Source organism: Oryza brachyantha, chromosome 8 (genome assembly GCF_000231095.2).
Source record: "Oryza brachyantha chromosome 8, ObraRS2, whole genome shotgun sequence".
Lineage (NCBI taxonomy): Eukaryota > Viridiplantae > Streptophyta > Magnoliopsida > Poales > Poaceae > Oryza > Oryza brachyantha.
Window position 1 is genome coordinate 4583628 of NC_023170.2, and position 18101 is coordinate 4601728.

Here is an 18101-nt window from a genome sequence, read left to right on the forward strand (position 1 = left end):
GCTGTTGCTGTATTTTATAAGGCATGTTACTGTATTTTTACATTCGTATTACTGCACTTTTTATATAAATGGGAGTTGGCAAAGGTGGGGGTGTGGAGAAAGGTCAAATGATGACTTTGACCGGCGGAATTTAGCTTTGACCATGCTAAAGAGGGGTTTTGAGCCTTTGGAAGGAGGTGGAAGAGGGTTTGGGCCTTATGAGGGGAGAGGGCATAGAATAACTTATTCTATGGGGATACACATATTAGTTTTGCTATATATATTTCATCCAAACTGTGCAATTAGTTATTTTAAAACTATATTTAATATATCAAAATATTTAATGATCTATGTGTTGAAAGATTAGATGTGACGGGTAAACACGAAAATTTTTGGCAAATAAACAGGGCCTTAGATGTGAAGTCATTGGTAATGCACCAATATCATTTTCATCCAATCGATTCTTCTCAATGCATAAAGATGAACCTAGTTAATACTCTCTCCGTTTCATAATGTGAGATGTTTGACTTTTTTAGCTGTAATGTTTGGTCGTTTGTCTTACTCAAAAAATTATGAAAAATATCATTTATATTGTTTGTGACTTACTTTAGTATGAAAAGAACTTTAACTATGACTTGTCATTTTTTATATTTGTACTAAATTTTTGAATGAGACAAATAGTCAAACATTACTAAAAAAATCAAACATATTACGTTATGAAACAGAGACAGTAGATGATAGACTCATATAAGAAATTTCGGAATATATCGAGATCTAGGTAGAGGTAGGGGCCCTAGGATTTGAGGGCTCGAGGTGGCCGCACCTTCAGCCCCCTTGGGCCGGCCCTAGCCACACGTCAATGACTCGATGTTACCGAGAATATCACGGGAATTCAGAACCAGAATCACGGACACCGATGACCGATAGCTTTAATAAAAAACTAATTTTATAAATGAGTGGTAATCCGAATTTTTTAAGCCTAATTAATCTATAATTAGAGCATGTTTACTGTAGCATCACATAGGCTAATCATGGATTAATTAGACTCAATAGATTCGTCTCGTGAATTAGTCTAAGATTATGAATGAGTTTTATTAATAATCTATATTTAATATTTATAATAAGAGTTCAAGTATTCAATGAGACAAGAGACTTACTGAAAATAAGTCCTACTCCCTCCGTCCCAAAATAAATCAATTTTTCATTTTTTTACCTTCAATTTTTGACTCTTCGTCTTATTTAAATTTTTTTACGATTGATATTTTTTTATTAGATGATAAATCATAAATAATACTTTACGTTTGACTAATTTTATTCTAATTTTTTAAAAATTTATTTAAATAAGACGGACGATGACCTGGAAACAGGAGAATTCGTCTTTTTACTGAGACAGTAGTCCTAACCCCATCTTGCTAAAAAGTCAACGGGCATGGAGCGAGAGATGAGGCCAAGAGAAAAAGAAGGGGGGCGAAGAAACCGAGGCGTTGAACTGACCACCCGTGTGGCCCCCACGCGTAGGGTGGGCCCCACCCCCATTTAACAACGCGCGAGTTAATAAAGGGCAACGAGACGAGGCGGTCAGCCCAAGCCCATGGGCCGGACCACGACGAAAGCGACCGCGCATCCGCCCCTCCTTTGACCAGCGCCAGTCTCCCACAGACAGGTGGGCCCCACCCGACACCATAATTAAAGCCGAATTCATTGCCCCCTTTGACTTCGCCTCCCACCCCCCTTCCAAGTTCTCAGCCAACGGTAAGTTTAAATTACTCCTCACTCCCCTCGGTTGCGAAAATATAAATACTTTTTTTACGAAAATATAAATACTTTTTTTAGAATTTAAATATAATGCAAAATTAAATAATTTTACCTTATTCGCACCTGAAAGGCTGAAAACATATACTTTCTTCGTAAACTTAAACCTTATTACTATATTTTTGTGGGACGGAGAATTAAAACTTAAAACGAAGCACCCGATTTTGCTTGGTAAAATTGCTTTGTAATTACCCGAGGCGGAAAAATTACAACCAGGATTAGTACTAGTACAGTTCAGTACAGTTTTACTGCTACGGGTAAAAAAATAACAACAGTAAAAAATTGTACTACTAGTAGTGAAGATCATTTACACAGGCGGCGCGTGTACTGCTGCTAATCGGAGTAATTAGGCGGTGGCGGCGGATGATTTTGGGTTCACGCCGGCGGCGAGTGGCGGTGGTCGCCCTCGTAGGTGACGACGAGGGTGGCGGGGTCGTCGGCGGCGCGCTCCACGTGCTTCCGGGCGGGGCACCCCTTCACGGTGCTGCACCGGTAGTAGCCGCGCGGGTAGGGGGACCCCTTGATCGGCTTCTGCCCGTACTTGCGCCACGAGAACTCGTCGGCGGGGATGTCGGCCACGCGCGCGCTCGCCGCCGGCACGCGGACGGTGCGGCGGACGCGGTGCTTGCGCTTCTTGGAGCAGTGGCAGCCGGCGTGGGCGTGGGAGTGAGCGTGCGGGGCGTCCCCCCCGGCGGCGGCTGCGCAGGGCGGCTGCGGGTTTTGGGGGTGGTGCTTGCGCTTGACGCCGCCGGCGAGCGGTGGCTTGCCGGAGGAGACCAGGCTCCGGCCCTTCGACACGCTTCCTTCGCCGCCGCCGCCGGCGGTCACCGACGAGAAGAACGAGGTCGACGTCACCGACCCCGCCGCCGCCGCCTTCGCGGGGTTCGTGAAGTCCAGCGTCAGGCTCTTCACCGGAGCCGGAGCCGGAGCCGGAGCCGGCGGCGGCGGAGGAGGAGAGGCCGAGACAGGAGACGACGGCGAAGCAATCTCCACCGCCGCTCCGGCGACAGGCCCCCGGCGGAAGCGCGCATGCCCGGTACGGTCAAGAATCGAGATCACCCTGCGGAACCTGGCCACCGCCTGGTCCGCGATCTCCCCGAGCTGCGGCTGCTGCTGCTGCTGCGGCAGCCTCCGGTGGTGGAGCTCCCCGCCGCCCGAGGAGAGCGACGAGACGAGCAGCTCGAGGCTGCGAAGGCCCGCGGCGGCGGCCTCCTGGAAGGCGCGCTGCTCGGCCTCGGCCTCGGCCGAGGGACACGCGCGCGGGCTGAAGCCCATGAGGTCGACGGCCATGAGGTCGCCCGAAGTTGGAGCCGGAGAGGGAGACGAGCTGCCTTGGCGGTGGCGGCGGCGGAGCTGCGGCGAGAGGATGGTGAGGAGGTGGTGGGAACGGGTGGGGGAGGTGGTTTTATAGGTGGAAAATGTGTTAGGAGGAAGACGAGTTGGATAGGCGAGATGGCAAGTCAATGAGGTGGTTATCTTTTTCTATCCCCTTTTCTGTTTAGGCCCCTCAGCAAGATGGAAATTTCGTCTAGGTATTACTTTGCTCTTGTTAATAAATTTGAGAGGATTTTTGTCCGCTCGACAAAATGTATTGTTATTTATGGAAAAAAAAATGCTATTGCTTTCCTATTTTTGTTACTGCGGTTTTGCCTACGATCTTTTTATCATTAGTGCTTTTTCTATTATATTTTTATACACGTATATCCTTATGTTATCGTTTGTACTCCTAAACATTCCGATCGTAGAGAAGGAAGTAGCATTCTCAATCCACCATGAATCATCATAAGAAGATATTCATTCGTGTATTTTCTAAAAAAACCATTTTATCTTATTTAAATTATTCAATTGTGCTTTTGTCCTATTCGTCATTTATGGAATGCCTCACCATGGATACTTTTATAATTTCAGAAGAGTTTTGAGCTTTGGATGTAAAAGATGCAGCAATTTGAGCACCCATGACCCAGTGGTGGGATCCCCGTTATTGAACGGGTGGACTTTGGGAACCAAGGATAGGATACTCAGCACTCAACAATTTTCCATGTATTTTTTTTATTTTTCTTCATGTTTTGGTAGGGAGAGTGGAGATATGTAATGTGACTTGGCTTCAAAGTCAAACCTTTGAAACTGCTGGCAAGGTTCCTAGAAACATGATGGTGCATAATTAAAAAGAGCATAACCATCATGATTATCTCCATTTGGTGTATCCACTTTTTGGGATAATATATATGTGCACTGCACTGCTTTGATTTTGATTAGTTGTTTATTGGGGTCAGAGGTTCCATGTGCTGTCTTTGATTAGTACTCCTCTGGTCATGAATTTTAGTAGTAATTTTGACCTCTAATTTATTTTTTAAGTATATTCAGACATAGGTAAAACAATATTGTAATGACCATCAAATATGATCTTTATGTATCTATTCTAAGTATTTAAAAAACATTAATGATTGAATATTTGAAAATTCACCCCCAAATACATATAAAATGTAATGTTTGTGTGACCAGATGGAGTAGTTCACATAGGTTTGATTCTTCTCTCTGTTTGACAATTTGCCCCTCAACAGTCCATGAACCTCAACCATTGACTTTAATTGTTAATTGTCATAGTGCTGAACCGGTCAGCTATTTTACTTTGTGGCTACAAGACAAATAGCTTAGAACTCCTCTTACCCCTTAATGACAACTCAAACAGCTTCTTTGTTTCAAAAAAACAATTCAACACTCCTCTCCTCCCAAATTGCAAATACAACGTGCTACTACACCAACAACTAGTGACAAAAAACAAGCGAAATCAATTCATGGAACACCTCGAAATGAGAACCATTAGACGAAGAACAGTGTCAGGATTGGAGATTGTGAGGCTGACCTAAAACAGTGACAGGGTCAAGTCAACTAAAGCTAAAGCCTTGATTAGCACATTTTTTTCCTCACTCTGCATGTTGTGTCCTTTTCTTTGCAAGTGTATGTGTCGCTTTTTGTCAAGTTGTTTTTGTTTAACAAATCCTTTTTAGGGCCTACGAGAATACCTACCTTAGCTAGGGCAATAAGATATACTTCATCTGTTACTTATTTAACCATTATATGTGGTTTTAGAACGTGCTCAATGATATTTTAAAACCTCAACTCACTAATATATATGATTAAATTATGAGGATATGCTATTTTAAAATTTAAAACAGTAGATTTGACTGTATATACACGCAGTACTACTGCCGTCCTTAAAAGGATAACGTTCTGGAACGTGTGTGTAGTCAACCATCGAAATATTAAAACATTAATTTATGCAAAATACCAGGATTTAAAATATGAAAAATATATCATTAGATTTTTCATCAAATAAACCTTTCATATAGTATTTTTTAAAAAATAAATTTTATTTTAGAAGGTAATGCTAAACCAAATGCAGTGAGTGTCGTGTCCATGTCCAAAATGACAGGATGTAATATTTACAAATATATAAATATAAAACAAAATATACTCCTATAGTTATAGATATTTTGATATTTATGACTCTTTGGAATGCAGGATTCTGAAAACACAAGAGTAGAAAAAAAAGGATTGGAGTACCCTATGAACCCATTCATATAAACTGGATAAACAAATAAAAACTACAGGGAAAATATAGGAATTAGGAGATATAGATACAGAGAAAAAAAAATCAAGAGGTTGGACCTCATGTTGAAAATCCACCAAATTCTTGTGTTTTGAACCATTCAGAATAAGGAACTTGTTAGAGGCATTTCATTGTTCCAAATGACTATATAGGAATTTTTGTATAGGAATCTACTCCTTCAAAATCCCCCCAAAATTCCTTTGTTCCAAAACAACCCTTAGAAGAAGATTTAGTTAAATTTGAAACTCTGACTATTAGTTTTACATCTGGAATATGTTTACAAAATGTTATTATCTAGACTACCCTCTATCCGGATAGATATTTCCCTAGTTTTGAATAAGTTCCTGCTGCTATTATAGCACTTCTCTAAGCAAATTTACACATATCATCTTTTTTTGTTTGTAAACTAAATAATTATAATAGTATGCTACTACTATCTCCGTCCCATAATAACTTTATTTCTCGATGTCTATGTCCAACGTTTGATCGTTCGTCTTATTTGAAAAATTTATACAAAAATTTAAAAAAATTAGTCATGCATAAAAATATTAATCGTAAAAAAAAATTTAAATAAGACTAAGAGTCAAAATATTATATCTAAAAACTAAAAAATAAACTTAATATGAGTTGGAGGTAGTAGAAACTATCCATGGATAGTGTTTTAATTAAAAGTTTGATCACAATTTATGCTGAAAACTGCGCATTAAATATCTACGACTAGAGTATTAGAGATTAGATTGGTATTCTCAAAGACAATTAGAAGAAAAAGGGCACAAGGTAGCAAGATCGCAAGGCGATTTGATTTGAGCTCCTCTTAATCCTTTTTATTAGCAAATATAATTTCTTATTAACCAGTGGTACTTCGTGTGGGGGCGAGATAAGTCAAATCTGATGCATCGTGCAGCTCAACTTGCGTGAGGAAAGCCCGGCGCATGCATGCGCTTTAATTTTTCATTTTTTATTTTTTTATTTTTTGGCAGAGGAGCTGCGATCCAAGTCAGAAGTGCAACTGGCCGGGGGCTCTGATGATAATGCGGTCGCTTTGCGTTTCCATTTTGCCCTGTTCTAATGAGTTGATTAATCCAAAGCAAGATCCGGGAAAACAGGGCGTACAGAAACCACAACGTGCTGCTGCTGCAGACGATGTATAATTAAGGGCATTCAAGGTGTAGTACGATGACGGATGTTGTGCGTAGAACTAACGAGATGTTTAAAGATAGAGGCTGGCAGTGGCTCTGAACTTGTTCACGTCAGCGATAATAGTTTATTTTATAAATGTATATATAAAGATAGAGTTAGATATGTCTTTTTATTAATACAATAATTTTTTTATTCTTTTTTCTTTTAATCTATTCCATAAAAGGTTTCTTAAATAAATGATAAGAGTCGACTCTAAACCATTGCCATGCATAACGACCGTTTTTCTATATCTTTCACTCTATTTTCTCTATATCAGCAAATTTATATATGTGACGTTTAAGAGAGTCAGCTAATAAACATAAACACTGTGCTCTCAATGAGCTACCACATTGACTACTAGTTTTTTATATGAAAGGTATAAAATTCATAACTAGTATTGTGTGTATAATGTATTACGATTGCTCTAAGAATGCATGGTCTGGATTATTGACCACGGTACTCATCCGGTTTTCCTAATTTTATTTTATTGTGATCATGTTTTTTCCCCTCAATTGTTCCTTTCATGAAAAAAATAGAAAACTTTTACAGTACGATTTACCGGTAGTATCTACTATCCAATATTGGTGTAGATCAATTTGATACTCTAACTAATTTGGCTAAATTATAAAATTTTAAAGGATCGATTTGTTTTTCTAGATTACTCCATGGGGGTATATTTTCGTAAATTCACATCACCCAAGTAATACGGGGTATTTGTATTTCCCATGCTCCTGATTGGTCGAAACCCACATTTCCTATTACATCGTCGTTAACCATCGGACACGGTGCCGTGCCGTCGCAGTCGCCAACAAATGAAAAACAGCTATCTATATGATTGAAGTGAAATATACAAAATTATGATCTAATGACTTTCCTACGTTTAGCAAATTACTAGGGTGCCCTTATACATACCGTTAATATATTGTACTGTACCGTTCTAACCAAATCATAGCGTCTTATTGAATTACTCGTTCTGATTATAAATATTTGACCAGTTGACTTTAATCACACAACATTCTACCATTTATCCTATTTAAAAATTTAGTGTAAATATGAAAAAAAATCCATGTTAAAAGTACATCCAATAATTTGTTTAGTCACAACAAAATAAATAATTTTGCGTGTATTTTTTATACACTCCATTTCAGGTAATAAGACTTTTTAGCCTTGTCTAAATTCATATATGTACAAACGGATGAATCAGTTAAAACCATAAAGTCTTAAACGGAGAAAATAAATAATAAGACTAATGATTACACGTCATGCCTAAAGGCAAATGTGTCCAATATCTATGACCGGATGGAGAAAGTATTCCAATCCTTTTTATCACAGCGTCAACAATGTAAAAACAAAAGGGCAAAGTCAGTTTGGTTGTTTTAAAGTTTATTGTACTTCACTTATCCCCTTAAACTTGAAAACCGTTTCTGCTGCCCACTCAAATTTTGAAACCAAATGAATAACAAGCAAGCCTTGTGTTGTTGTGTTTTTGTTATCATGAACGATGTTGGAGTTCATGTTAACTTCAGATCAATTCGCATCAATCTAACTAGTGGCATACGTGTCACAAAATCATGAATAATACTCCCTGCCCAGTCTTTAATACTTCTTGTTAGAAATTAGAAGAAACAATTTTAGGTAAAAGATAGTTCGTTTGATTATCCAAATAGCTTAGCTACGGTGTTCTTTGCTGGTAGCAATGATTTTATCCATTGAATTATAAAAAATAAATGATAAAAATTAGTTCTACTAATCGTAGAAACGAGATATTAGTGATTGAAAGTTGAACATGTCGAAAAAAACACGTTAAAAAGCTATGTATCTAATTTTAAAATGTTTAAAGTGAAACAACCAGCATTTGAATATGCAGTAAAATATCAAATTCCTCCAAAAGCCCAAACCTCACTGGAAAAAAAAAAGCCTAATTCTGTTTCTCCAAAGAGTAAGACTGAGCCCAGGACACATATTCTTGATGAGCTAAGCATTTCTGTTAATCTATCAATGAAGAAATAATCCCCAAACTTGAATGCAAGAAACCGTCCATCCACTTTTGTTTTGTTGTGTTGTGTTCTGATCATTCAATACAGTCGAGGAAGTTTTTGCTCTGAAGATGTTCATGGCCCCCCAGGGATTAATGGAGACACATGAACAACCAACCCGATCGATTTGATCAGCAAAGCAAGGACAAAGCCTCGGTGAGTTGTCAACCTTATCTTGGCCTACAGCAAATAGTAGTTGGCTGTGCGTGTCCACAAATGGTTAATCACGCATACATCCATCCATGACCAGTGTGGTTGGCTACAGGGTTTCTTAATTTCATCTTGGTTCATATGAATAAATACTTGTTTTCTTCTATAATGGGAACACGAATACATGAACAACATGGTAAGAAACATGGTCGCAAAAAAAAATTCTCTTGGCTTAAGCTTATAAGTTAAATTTTAAATTTTTAACTTTAAATTTGGAGCTGATTTTGCGGCCATTGTAGGGTAGTTTATTTTTTAGTCCGGCTTTTAAGTCGTTAAGAATATAAATATAAAAATTTTATTCATTTTTTTTCATTTCTAAATATATCGTCCCACCTTTTCCAATCACCCCTAAGACCACGATGTCGCTTCCCATCCCGCCCTCTCGTGGAACCCAACGCAGCGGCCAAAACCCCCCTTCATACTGGCGCACTTCAACAAGCAACCCGAGTCCATCCTCGCCTTCTTCTAGCTGACATTGCTAGCTAGCTCTGCGTTCGAGCTCTGCTACCTTGTCAACCGCTTGACGCCTTCCTGCGGGCAGTGCTCGCCAGCTGCCCCATTGTTCCATGTACGGTCATACTTCCGTGTCCCCGCCCTCACCACCAAGGACGCTACCATAGAAAGTGAGTGGAGACAAGATGGGAGATAATGAGGGTGACATGTGGGTCCACTTTTATTTTTGCCACATAAACGCTTTAGTCAACGCGAGTGGACCAGGGTCAACCTACAGGATCAGTGAAACTAGCCATCCATACTGCCAAAGGACCTAATTTAACCTGGTTTCGCAAGTTTACAGTTTAAGAGCATCTCCAACGGTATTTCCAAATTCAACTCTTCAAATGTCTATTTGACAACTCTCCATTGTATTTGTCAAGTCAAATTTATGGTTTATTCTAACCGTCTCTCCATCTATCTTATCTATTTTGAGTCTATGATAGCGCGACCCATATGTCAGCCTCTACACTCATTCTTCTTTCTCTTTCTCCTCCTCCTCCTCTTTTTTTCCATCAAGACGTGATCTTGAAGGCGGTGGCGGCTGCCCCGGCCAATGGCGGCGGTTGCCCCGGCCAGTGGCAGCCTTGTCTTGCGGTGACGACTGCCCCGACCGGCAACGGTCTCGGCTGGTGGTGGGGGCCATCTCGGCTGGCTGGGTTGAGCTTAGTGTGGGTGGGAGGAGAGAAGGAGATTGTGGGCCCATGTACTGGGCCCATGTTTGGTAATCTTTTTTGGCCAGCCAAATTTAGTCAACGGTGGGAGTAGTTTGGTCAGTCGGATGGCTTAATCATCCGATTGGCAACTCTATTAGAGTACAAATTTTAAATTAAATTACTAAAATTTAGCTTGGACAACCAAATTGCCAAGCTGTTAGAGATGCTCTAAGGATGTTTTTCATACTCGACGGCAGGAGGAGGAACCTAAGGTAGATTTTTTCCCTTGTACTCCCTCATCTCCTCATCCTCTCCAGCCCAGCCCAGCCCAGCCTAATAAGCTAACAACCCTAAAATCAGGTGGAAGGAGGCCTTTGTGCTTGTGGGCTCGATCGATGCCCCCTCCTCCTGCTTTTCCCGGGGCGCCGCCGCTTCCCGACCCAACGTCCGGCGGGCGGCGGCGAGCGATAGCTTCGCTGCGGACGCGCGCTACTCCAGGAGGATCTGGGTCCGGTGGGCATCGGCGGCGGCGAGCGGAACTTCAGCTCCGGCCAGATCGACCGCGCCCTCGCCGCTGGCCTCCGTGAGACCAGGTATGTTCGCGCCTTTAGGCCATCCTCGGCCGGAGCTTCGGCTAGGGCAGAATTTAGCCAGCAACGACTTTTGTTACCACATCGCCAGTTCTCAGACCGTGAGCGAGCTCAGTTTATCAACAGAATTTAGCCACAATAGTGAGCATCGCCGGTTCTGGCTGAGATCGTGAGACCAGTCTATCAACGCGGCCCCAATAGTGGCAGACGCGTTGGACATTAGCGTTTAGCTTCTTTTTTTTTTTAACAAAAAAAGAAGAACAAATTGTTATTAGTTGTTCGACCTGGGTGGTTTGTCACCCTTACCTAGTTGTTGACTTAGGGGAGTGTGAGATGAAAGACTGAGCAATTTTGTGTTCTTTGTGTTGTGCGTACAAATGATTGATCATCCATGCATTTCGGTTGGAACAAAAACTCACTGTTTCCTCTACAGCTGTAGGAGATGATCACATCCTAGTTAGGGCCAGAAGTTCCAATCAAAACCAATTGCATGCTCGAGAGTTAAAGGAGTGGTGTTCTCCAACAAGATCTTGTTGGCGTGTTACTTTGCTTATGGTGATGATCTCAGTAATCCGGAGCTGAGGATGCAGTATTATATATTTATGCAATAATAACAATGATCATGGAGGTGAGTATACTGTACAGCGATTTATATTTTATAAAAGAACTCCTTTTACTAGCTGTTTAGTTCTGGCCAGTTTCTTGTTTGTTTGTTATGAGCATTGGTTGTTATTTCCTCCAGTCAAAATTTTTTATTGTTTACGACAAGATTTGGTCAAACTTATAAAATTCTGACAAATGATTTTATGTTATAAGAAATTTACAAAATCTAATAAGTTTATGATATTATGATAGTACTCTTCGAGGAGAATATATGTGTACATTTATCTTGTATTTAAACTAAACATTTAAGAAATTATCGATGGTTGGAATTTTCAAAGTTTGACCAAATCTCGTCCTAAACGACATATTTTTGACCGGAGAGAGTACTTTTGAGCTCAGGCAAGGTTGATGTAATACAATCTAGAATGGCAAGATATTGATTTATGTTAGTCATGTGTTCTTATTGGAAGCATTTGAGACCACATCTGTTTCTCTAAAAATGCAAAGGTCACCTTAATAACTTTCTTCTAGAATATATGCAATTAGCATGGTGACTTGCACATATTGCGTAGCATCATTATAAATATTGTATGTACACATGGGTTCTTATCTTGATATTAATTATTTTTAAATTTTTAATTCGAATTTCAGATTTTTCTAAATTGTATTGCTATGAGGAACATTACATTATTTTTCTTTATTTTTTAATTCTCAATTTGTATTTATACTTGTATCCTAAACTTGTACTTGTACATAAACTCTTTTCTATATACTATTTATTTTTTAATTCAAATTTTAGATACTTTTAAATTGTATTTGTACGCTGACTCTTTCTCTTAAATTACTTATTTTAAAGCTAATTTTTAGATATTTCAAAATTGTATTTATAGACAAACTCTTCAGTCAATATTATTTTTTAAATTTTCAATCCAAATTTTGTATTTTCCTAAATTGTATTTACACATGGACTATTTTTTTAGTTTTCTTTATTTTAAATTCCTAAATTGTATTTCTAACTGGATTCTATTGTTTGTTTTTCGATTAATGTGAGATTGTCTAGCCGGTGAGAACGAATGTGGTGTCTCCTTTTCCTATTACTTTATATATAAAATAGATTCCTGATGTGTTGTCGACATGATTTATACCTATTTTGACTGTAACACTTCAAAAATGCCATTAAATATCATTTTTTTTAACAATGCAGCATTTTCTCATGGCTTTTGTGGTAATGCTGTGCCAGCCTTTACTTTTTAGCTCTACTGTTATTTATGTTTAAAGTAGAAGGGTATATACATTATGCTTTAGGTTTGTTCTTCCTGAATTAGCATGGCAGGTTGAGCTGCTTATTAGTAATGCTTTCTGTAGGTTATCTTGGAGATTGATGAAACAATAGTCAAAAGCCACCCCTAATAAAACAATAAATATTCTAAATACTCGGTAGAAATTATCAGCATATTAAAATGGTGACAAAGGTACACATTATTTCGTTCTCCTGCAAACAGTCGATGTGGCCACTTGGAAATGAAATCTTGAGGGCGATAGCCTTTATCATTGATTTCTATCATTTTCTCTAATTGTGGGGAAGGAGTATAAAGGAGTGCGATTATTACATAGTTAGCACCATTGATTTCTATCATTTTCTCTCAATCAAATGCCAGTTCTACTTTTTAAGACATATATGAGCATCTCGTACTACTATGGCAATGTCACTGTGCCATTTGTGCACTAGTTACCTGCATTACCATTTTTCATACCTGGCCCATCCATCCATTCTGGTACTTGGCATACTCAACTAATCTCATAGAAACGTTCAGATTTCTCCTCTGCTTCCAGTGTGTAATAGTGACTGTGAATATGACGCCGGTGGTGGAGGATGACGAACTTGCACACTTCCTTCCATCATCAGAACAACATTCTTCATTGAAGGTCGTGTCACCGGCTCGTTTTGAGTGCACCAAATGCCGATCTTCACCATTCGCTCTAGCTCAATCTCATCTACATCTTCACCAGCGGCCACTTCTTTCAGTCCACCAGAAACCACACACTCGTATGCCCACTCAGAGATGTTGCACTCCTCCCCGGCCATCTTAAACTGCATGCTTTTCTTGCAACTTATGATCTCAAGAAGCATCACGCCAAAGCTATAGACATCTACCTTCACAGTGATTGCATTGTTCTTGCTCCACTCTGGTGCAAGATATCCACGTGTGCCCCGGATGCCGGTGAAGGTCTTTGTTTGGTTTCCTACCAGTAGCTTTGCCAGGCCAAAATCTGCAATCTTTGCCATCCCTGAGCTGTCAATGAGTATGTTCTCTGGCTTAATATCACAGTGGATTATAGGGACATCTATCTCCTCATGGAGGTATTGTAAGCCCCTAGCCACATCCAGCGCAATTGCAACCCTCTTGCTCCAGCTTGGTAATGGTGTGTCGGGCTTGAAGAGGAGGTTGGTGAGGGAGCCATTTGGCATGTACTCATAGACAAGAAGGCGGTATGTGCTTTCGTTGCAGATACCGAGCAAACACACCAGGTTCCTGTGGTGTGTTCGTGCAATTGCACGTACTTCCCGTTGGAATTCTCGCTCCCTGTTTTCTGCCATCCTCTCAAGCCTCTTCACTGCAATGACCTTGTTTCCACTGTTTGCTAGTACACCTCTGAACACTGTGCCATATGCACCCCTTCCTAGCTCTTGGGCAAAGCCATCAGTTGACAGCTCTAGATCATGGAAAGAGTACGATCGGATGCCAATGCTCTCCTCATCAAATTCAGTGTCTTGATGCTGTGGAGCCCTTGTGTACCTTAATAATTGGTGGCGCTTACAGAGCACTACAGATACTGTTAGCACAACAATCGAGAAGATGGCCAATACAGAACCTGATATCAACATGGAAACTGAGACAGAACTTCTAGTCTTCCTTATAGGGCCTTTTGGTTCATAGGAGTACACCTTCACAAATAGCATGGTGTTGCTACCCTGAACCATCCTGCCATACCTCATAGGAAGCATCTGTTTTGAACAGTAGGTGTCAAACATGGCGATCTCACAGGCACAGTCAGAAAGACAAATTGATTTGCACTCTTCAATGGTTGTTGTTTGGGGTGGGATGTTGTATGACAAATCTGACCAGCTAGTGTTCTTCACCATGACCATCGTGGCTATCGGTCTGATGTCACCACTAGATCTATTCCCTGTGCAACTGCCAGTCTGTACCCTCCAACAACCTTGAGTGGTTTGGTTAGCACTTGAGAATTCAAACCCCGGAAGGCAGGAGCAGCTGGTTTCTCCACTAGCAGTGATTTGGCAGAAGCTATTTGGACCACAAACACCTTTCACTCCGCAGCGATTGGTGCTGGATGGCACCAACCATTCAATCTTTGTTAGGGGCTCCTTCCCTTGCTTGAAGAACACATGCAAATAGAGTCGCAACAAGCCGTCAGCATCCAATGTCAGATGGTAGTAGCTCTCTGAATTTGTGGAGGCACTCAGTGACTGATTCGCCAGGAATAGCACTTTTGTGTATGAACTGTTTCTGTCAAACAACCATACGGTACCATTTGGGTGTAGTGAAAGAGTGAGAAGGAGGCCTCGATCAGAAGTATCACTCGCCCAGTATGCGCTACCAGGGTCTCTCGTGCCAATTGGATACATGACAAGGTTGCCATCATCCTGGTTGGCAAGGCGATACTTTCCTGTGGCATGTTTGTTGTTGGAGACGCTTGAGAACAGCTGATTACCAGGAGGTAAGTTCTGCCCTGGTAATAGAGTGTCCGTCGGAGAACCAAAGTTAGACCATAATACCTGCCTTTTGGCATCATACAACACAAAGTTGCCGGTGTCCAATATAGCAGCAGAGGTAGCTGAAGTAGGGGTGGCAGAAATCAGTTTCCATTGGCTGCCTTGGTTAGCAGGAATCCATTGAAGCGAACCACCGGCTGTTAACAGAATTGAACCACCGGAAACAGGAGGATCATCTCTAAAGGCAGTCCACACGATGGTCCTGGTTGCGCCAGTGGCAAGCCACACCCCAATGGAGAAGCCCTCACCTTCAGGATAGAAGCCAAACGCAAAGCGCCCCGATGGGGAGACCCAGCTCTGCGTACCCGCTGCATTGATCTGAGAACCTTGAGGAATGCTTCTTTCGCTGATCTGAGCTCCCATGGAAGGGTTGCCATGGATGATGAACAGAATCAGGTATAGAGGGATGGTGTAAGAGGCCATTTTTTGACCAGAGAAGAGGAGGTTGTTCCTTTGGGCTATGCAAAATGAGATGCTACCTTCTCATATGAGGAGATAAATTCATGGTAGGTGTGGCCGCGTGTGTGCGCGTGGGCACCTGGACCTTGAATATTTGAACTGAATGTAGGGACTTAAAAAGCAAACCTGGACCTTACACTGAACCTAGGGAAACAGAAGTGTCAAGTTAGTGGTGTGGACTGAAAGAGACCAACATTTTTTTGTCAGCATTATCTTTTTGAAAAAGACAATGATCACATCTTGAATTCTAGATGGCTATGACCCAGTTGCTATGTATATGCATACATTTTCGCCAGGCCAGCAGAATGAAAAGGTGGCCAAGTCGCTAAATGCTTTTTGTAAGTTGTAACCAATATTTGATCTTTGTGACTAAAGATGATATCATCTTCATTTCAACATATTATAGGATGTGCTGGTAATCCCTAGGTTCATATGGATGCTAATAAACGCGGACACATATATGAGACATATTCATTGATCAATGCATGAATCTTGGTAGAACCAAAATATTTTATAATATGGATTGGAGGGAGTACCATTTAGTTGGCAACCATTTAGTTACCAAGCAAACGTTGGTAACTTTTTTTTTTAGGAACCCAGCAATTGTTGCTCACTAGGTCCATTTGTTGCTTTTAACTTTTTGCATTTTTTGTGGGCTACGTGCATCTTAGTTATGCATGGGCCGGAAATAATTTTAATAAGGTCGTATCATCTCGATGAAATTGTCTTGAAGTTAATAAAAAGCTTCTTTTATCTTAAAAAAAGCAATTGTTGGTAACTATCTATAAAGATGTAAAGCGTAATCTTTATTATGTTAGACCATATGGAACACAAAGGATAAAATGAAGTCAGCAGTCTTCCAGGTTGGCGTGGACCAATCAACCAGTTCTTCCACGCTGATGTAGACCAAGTCAGGAGGAGACTAGAGGTGGAAAATGAACAGAATTTGATGCAATGAATTGGAAAATGACATGTGAACCGTCGATTTTGGTTAGTGTTCATCTAAGTGTCGTGCAAATGCGTCAGCTGGGATTAATTTTGGTGATGCACCTATCTATCTCTTCCTGCTCTGGAAGAGTTTATTCGTTTTCAGTAATCGCTTAGGGTTTTGTTGTCTTTGTGTGGTCCTTTTGCGTCTGCTGCTAAGTAGATCGCGCTGTGCAACCAATATTTCTGCTCACTGCTTCTACTACCTTTGTTTTGTTTTTAACCATCAATCTGCATAATCTTATCTAAGATTCATCGATACAAATAAAGCCTTTTTAGGGTATGAGTAGATTGATCTGACGAGTACGCCGATGTGGAGGAAATAGTCGATTTTGGTAAATGGCTTATTTCTACTTCGTGCGAGCGTCTCCTCACATGAGCTTCTATATCTTGCACAAATGTCTCCTTGTGTGAGCACATCGAGCAATGCTGGAACATAACTATGCCTCTATTGTATCCATACGTTTATAGGTGGAACACCGGACATAAGTGTATAAGCATTTGCACGCGGCTAGGGTTTCGCTCATGGAGAGAGAGAGGGGGTGCTGATAGAGCTCCTTGTGTGTATATCTCATAGTCCTGCCTGTTGAATTTATAGAGTTTTTAATCGGGCCTTGCGAGCCTAGTAGAAGCTTTACTTAGATCCATATTTGAACTGTGCTCATATTTGGATCTCTATCCAAATATATTATTCTAACTTGTTAAGTGCATGACTCGATAGGTTCATATATACCTGGTTACTCGGTTGCAATCTAGCAATATATATTTGGTTCATGTGTCAATAGTAACCCCTAATAAGATATAATGAGTGAGTGTATATAAAAATCATATCGGTTGAATATGTAGCAAACATGTGTACCATCCTTTAGATGGCTCAATTATTTTCTTGATTCTATATTGGATTACACAACCTGTGGTTAACTCCCCAATCATCTAGCATGGTTTTGTACTTTTATAATCTATTTTATCAAGAGGTCTAAATATATATCTCATATTAACTAGGATGAGAAAATTCCATCTTGACCCTTCACGTCCAACTACATGTTTCATAATAACCTTATGTTTCATAATAACCATAGGTTAGTTTTATACAAATATCTAATTATTTACTAGTGTTTGATAGTCCCCAAGTGAGCCACCACCCATGTTAAGACCCTAACAATCTGAAGTTTAATGATTCTACACCAACACTACCATAGATCAAATGGAGGCACATCACATATATATCTTCTTGTGTCTTATAGTGGGTTTATCATACACCATGTTCTTTCAACACCTTTCAATATTATTGATTTAGTATCTCCGTACTATGACACTACATTGACAAGTGGCAGACGCAAAAAATTTTCACTGGGCGTGCGAGCACATTCTGCCATCCCTTCATGAACATAAATACACACAAGGTCTAATTTATCAAGAATACACTGAATAATTTGAGTGAAGTGTTGTATACAACATGAACAATGAAATCTAGAAGATTGCAAAGTGCTCAATGATATATATAATTTCCATATTTTCCGTAGAACAAGAACCTAACGCTTTGCATCACCATCATAAATCTAAAAAGAATGACTCGCTCAGTCTTATCCTATAATGCACAAATACAAAAGACTCATGACTCATGGGACAAATATTTATTTGCTCAGGGCCCATCCAACGGTCTAGATGGCCTCCACGTCTCCCCCTTTTAGG

At 40.3% G+C, this 18101-nt stretch overlaps 2 protein-coding genes across 2 annotated transcripts; both read right to left on the bottom strand.

The window, feature by feature from the left end:
* Positions 1–1908: 1908 nt before the first annotated feature.
* LOC102712103 (WRKY transcription factor WRKY51-like) lies at positions 1909–3150 on the bottom strand. The gene has a single exon (XM_040527003.1). The coding sequence runs from the start codon at positions 3079–3081 to the stop codon at positions 2167–2169; it is 915 nt and encodes a 304-aa protein (XP_040382937.1). The 5' UTR covers positions 3082–3150; the 3' UTR covers positions 1909–2166.
* A 9827-nt stretch (positions 3151–12977) lies between these two features.
* LOC102699887 (G-type lectin S-receptor-like serine/threonine-protein kinase LECRK3) lies at positions 12978–15426 on the bottom strand. Its single transcript, XM_006659166.3, has one exon. The coding sequence runs from the start codon at positions 15384–15386 to the stop codon at positions 12978–12980; it is 2409 nt and encodes an 802-aa protein (XP_006659229.1). The 5' UTR covers positions 15387–15426.
* Positions 15427–18101: the final 2675 nt, after the last annotated feature.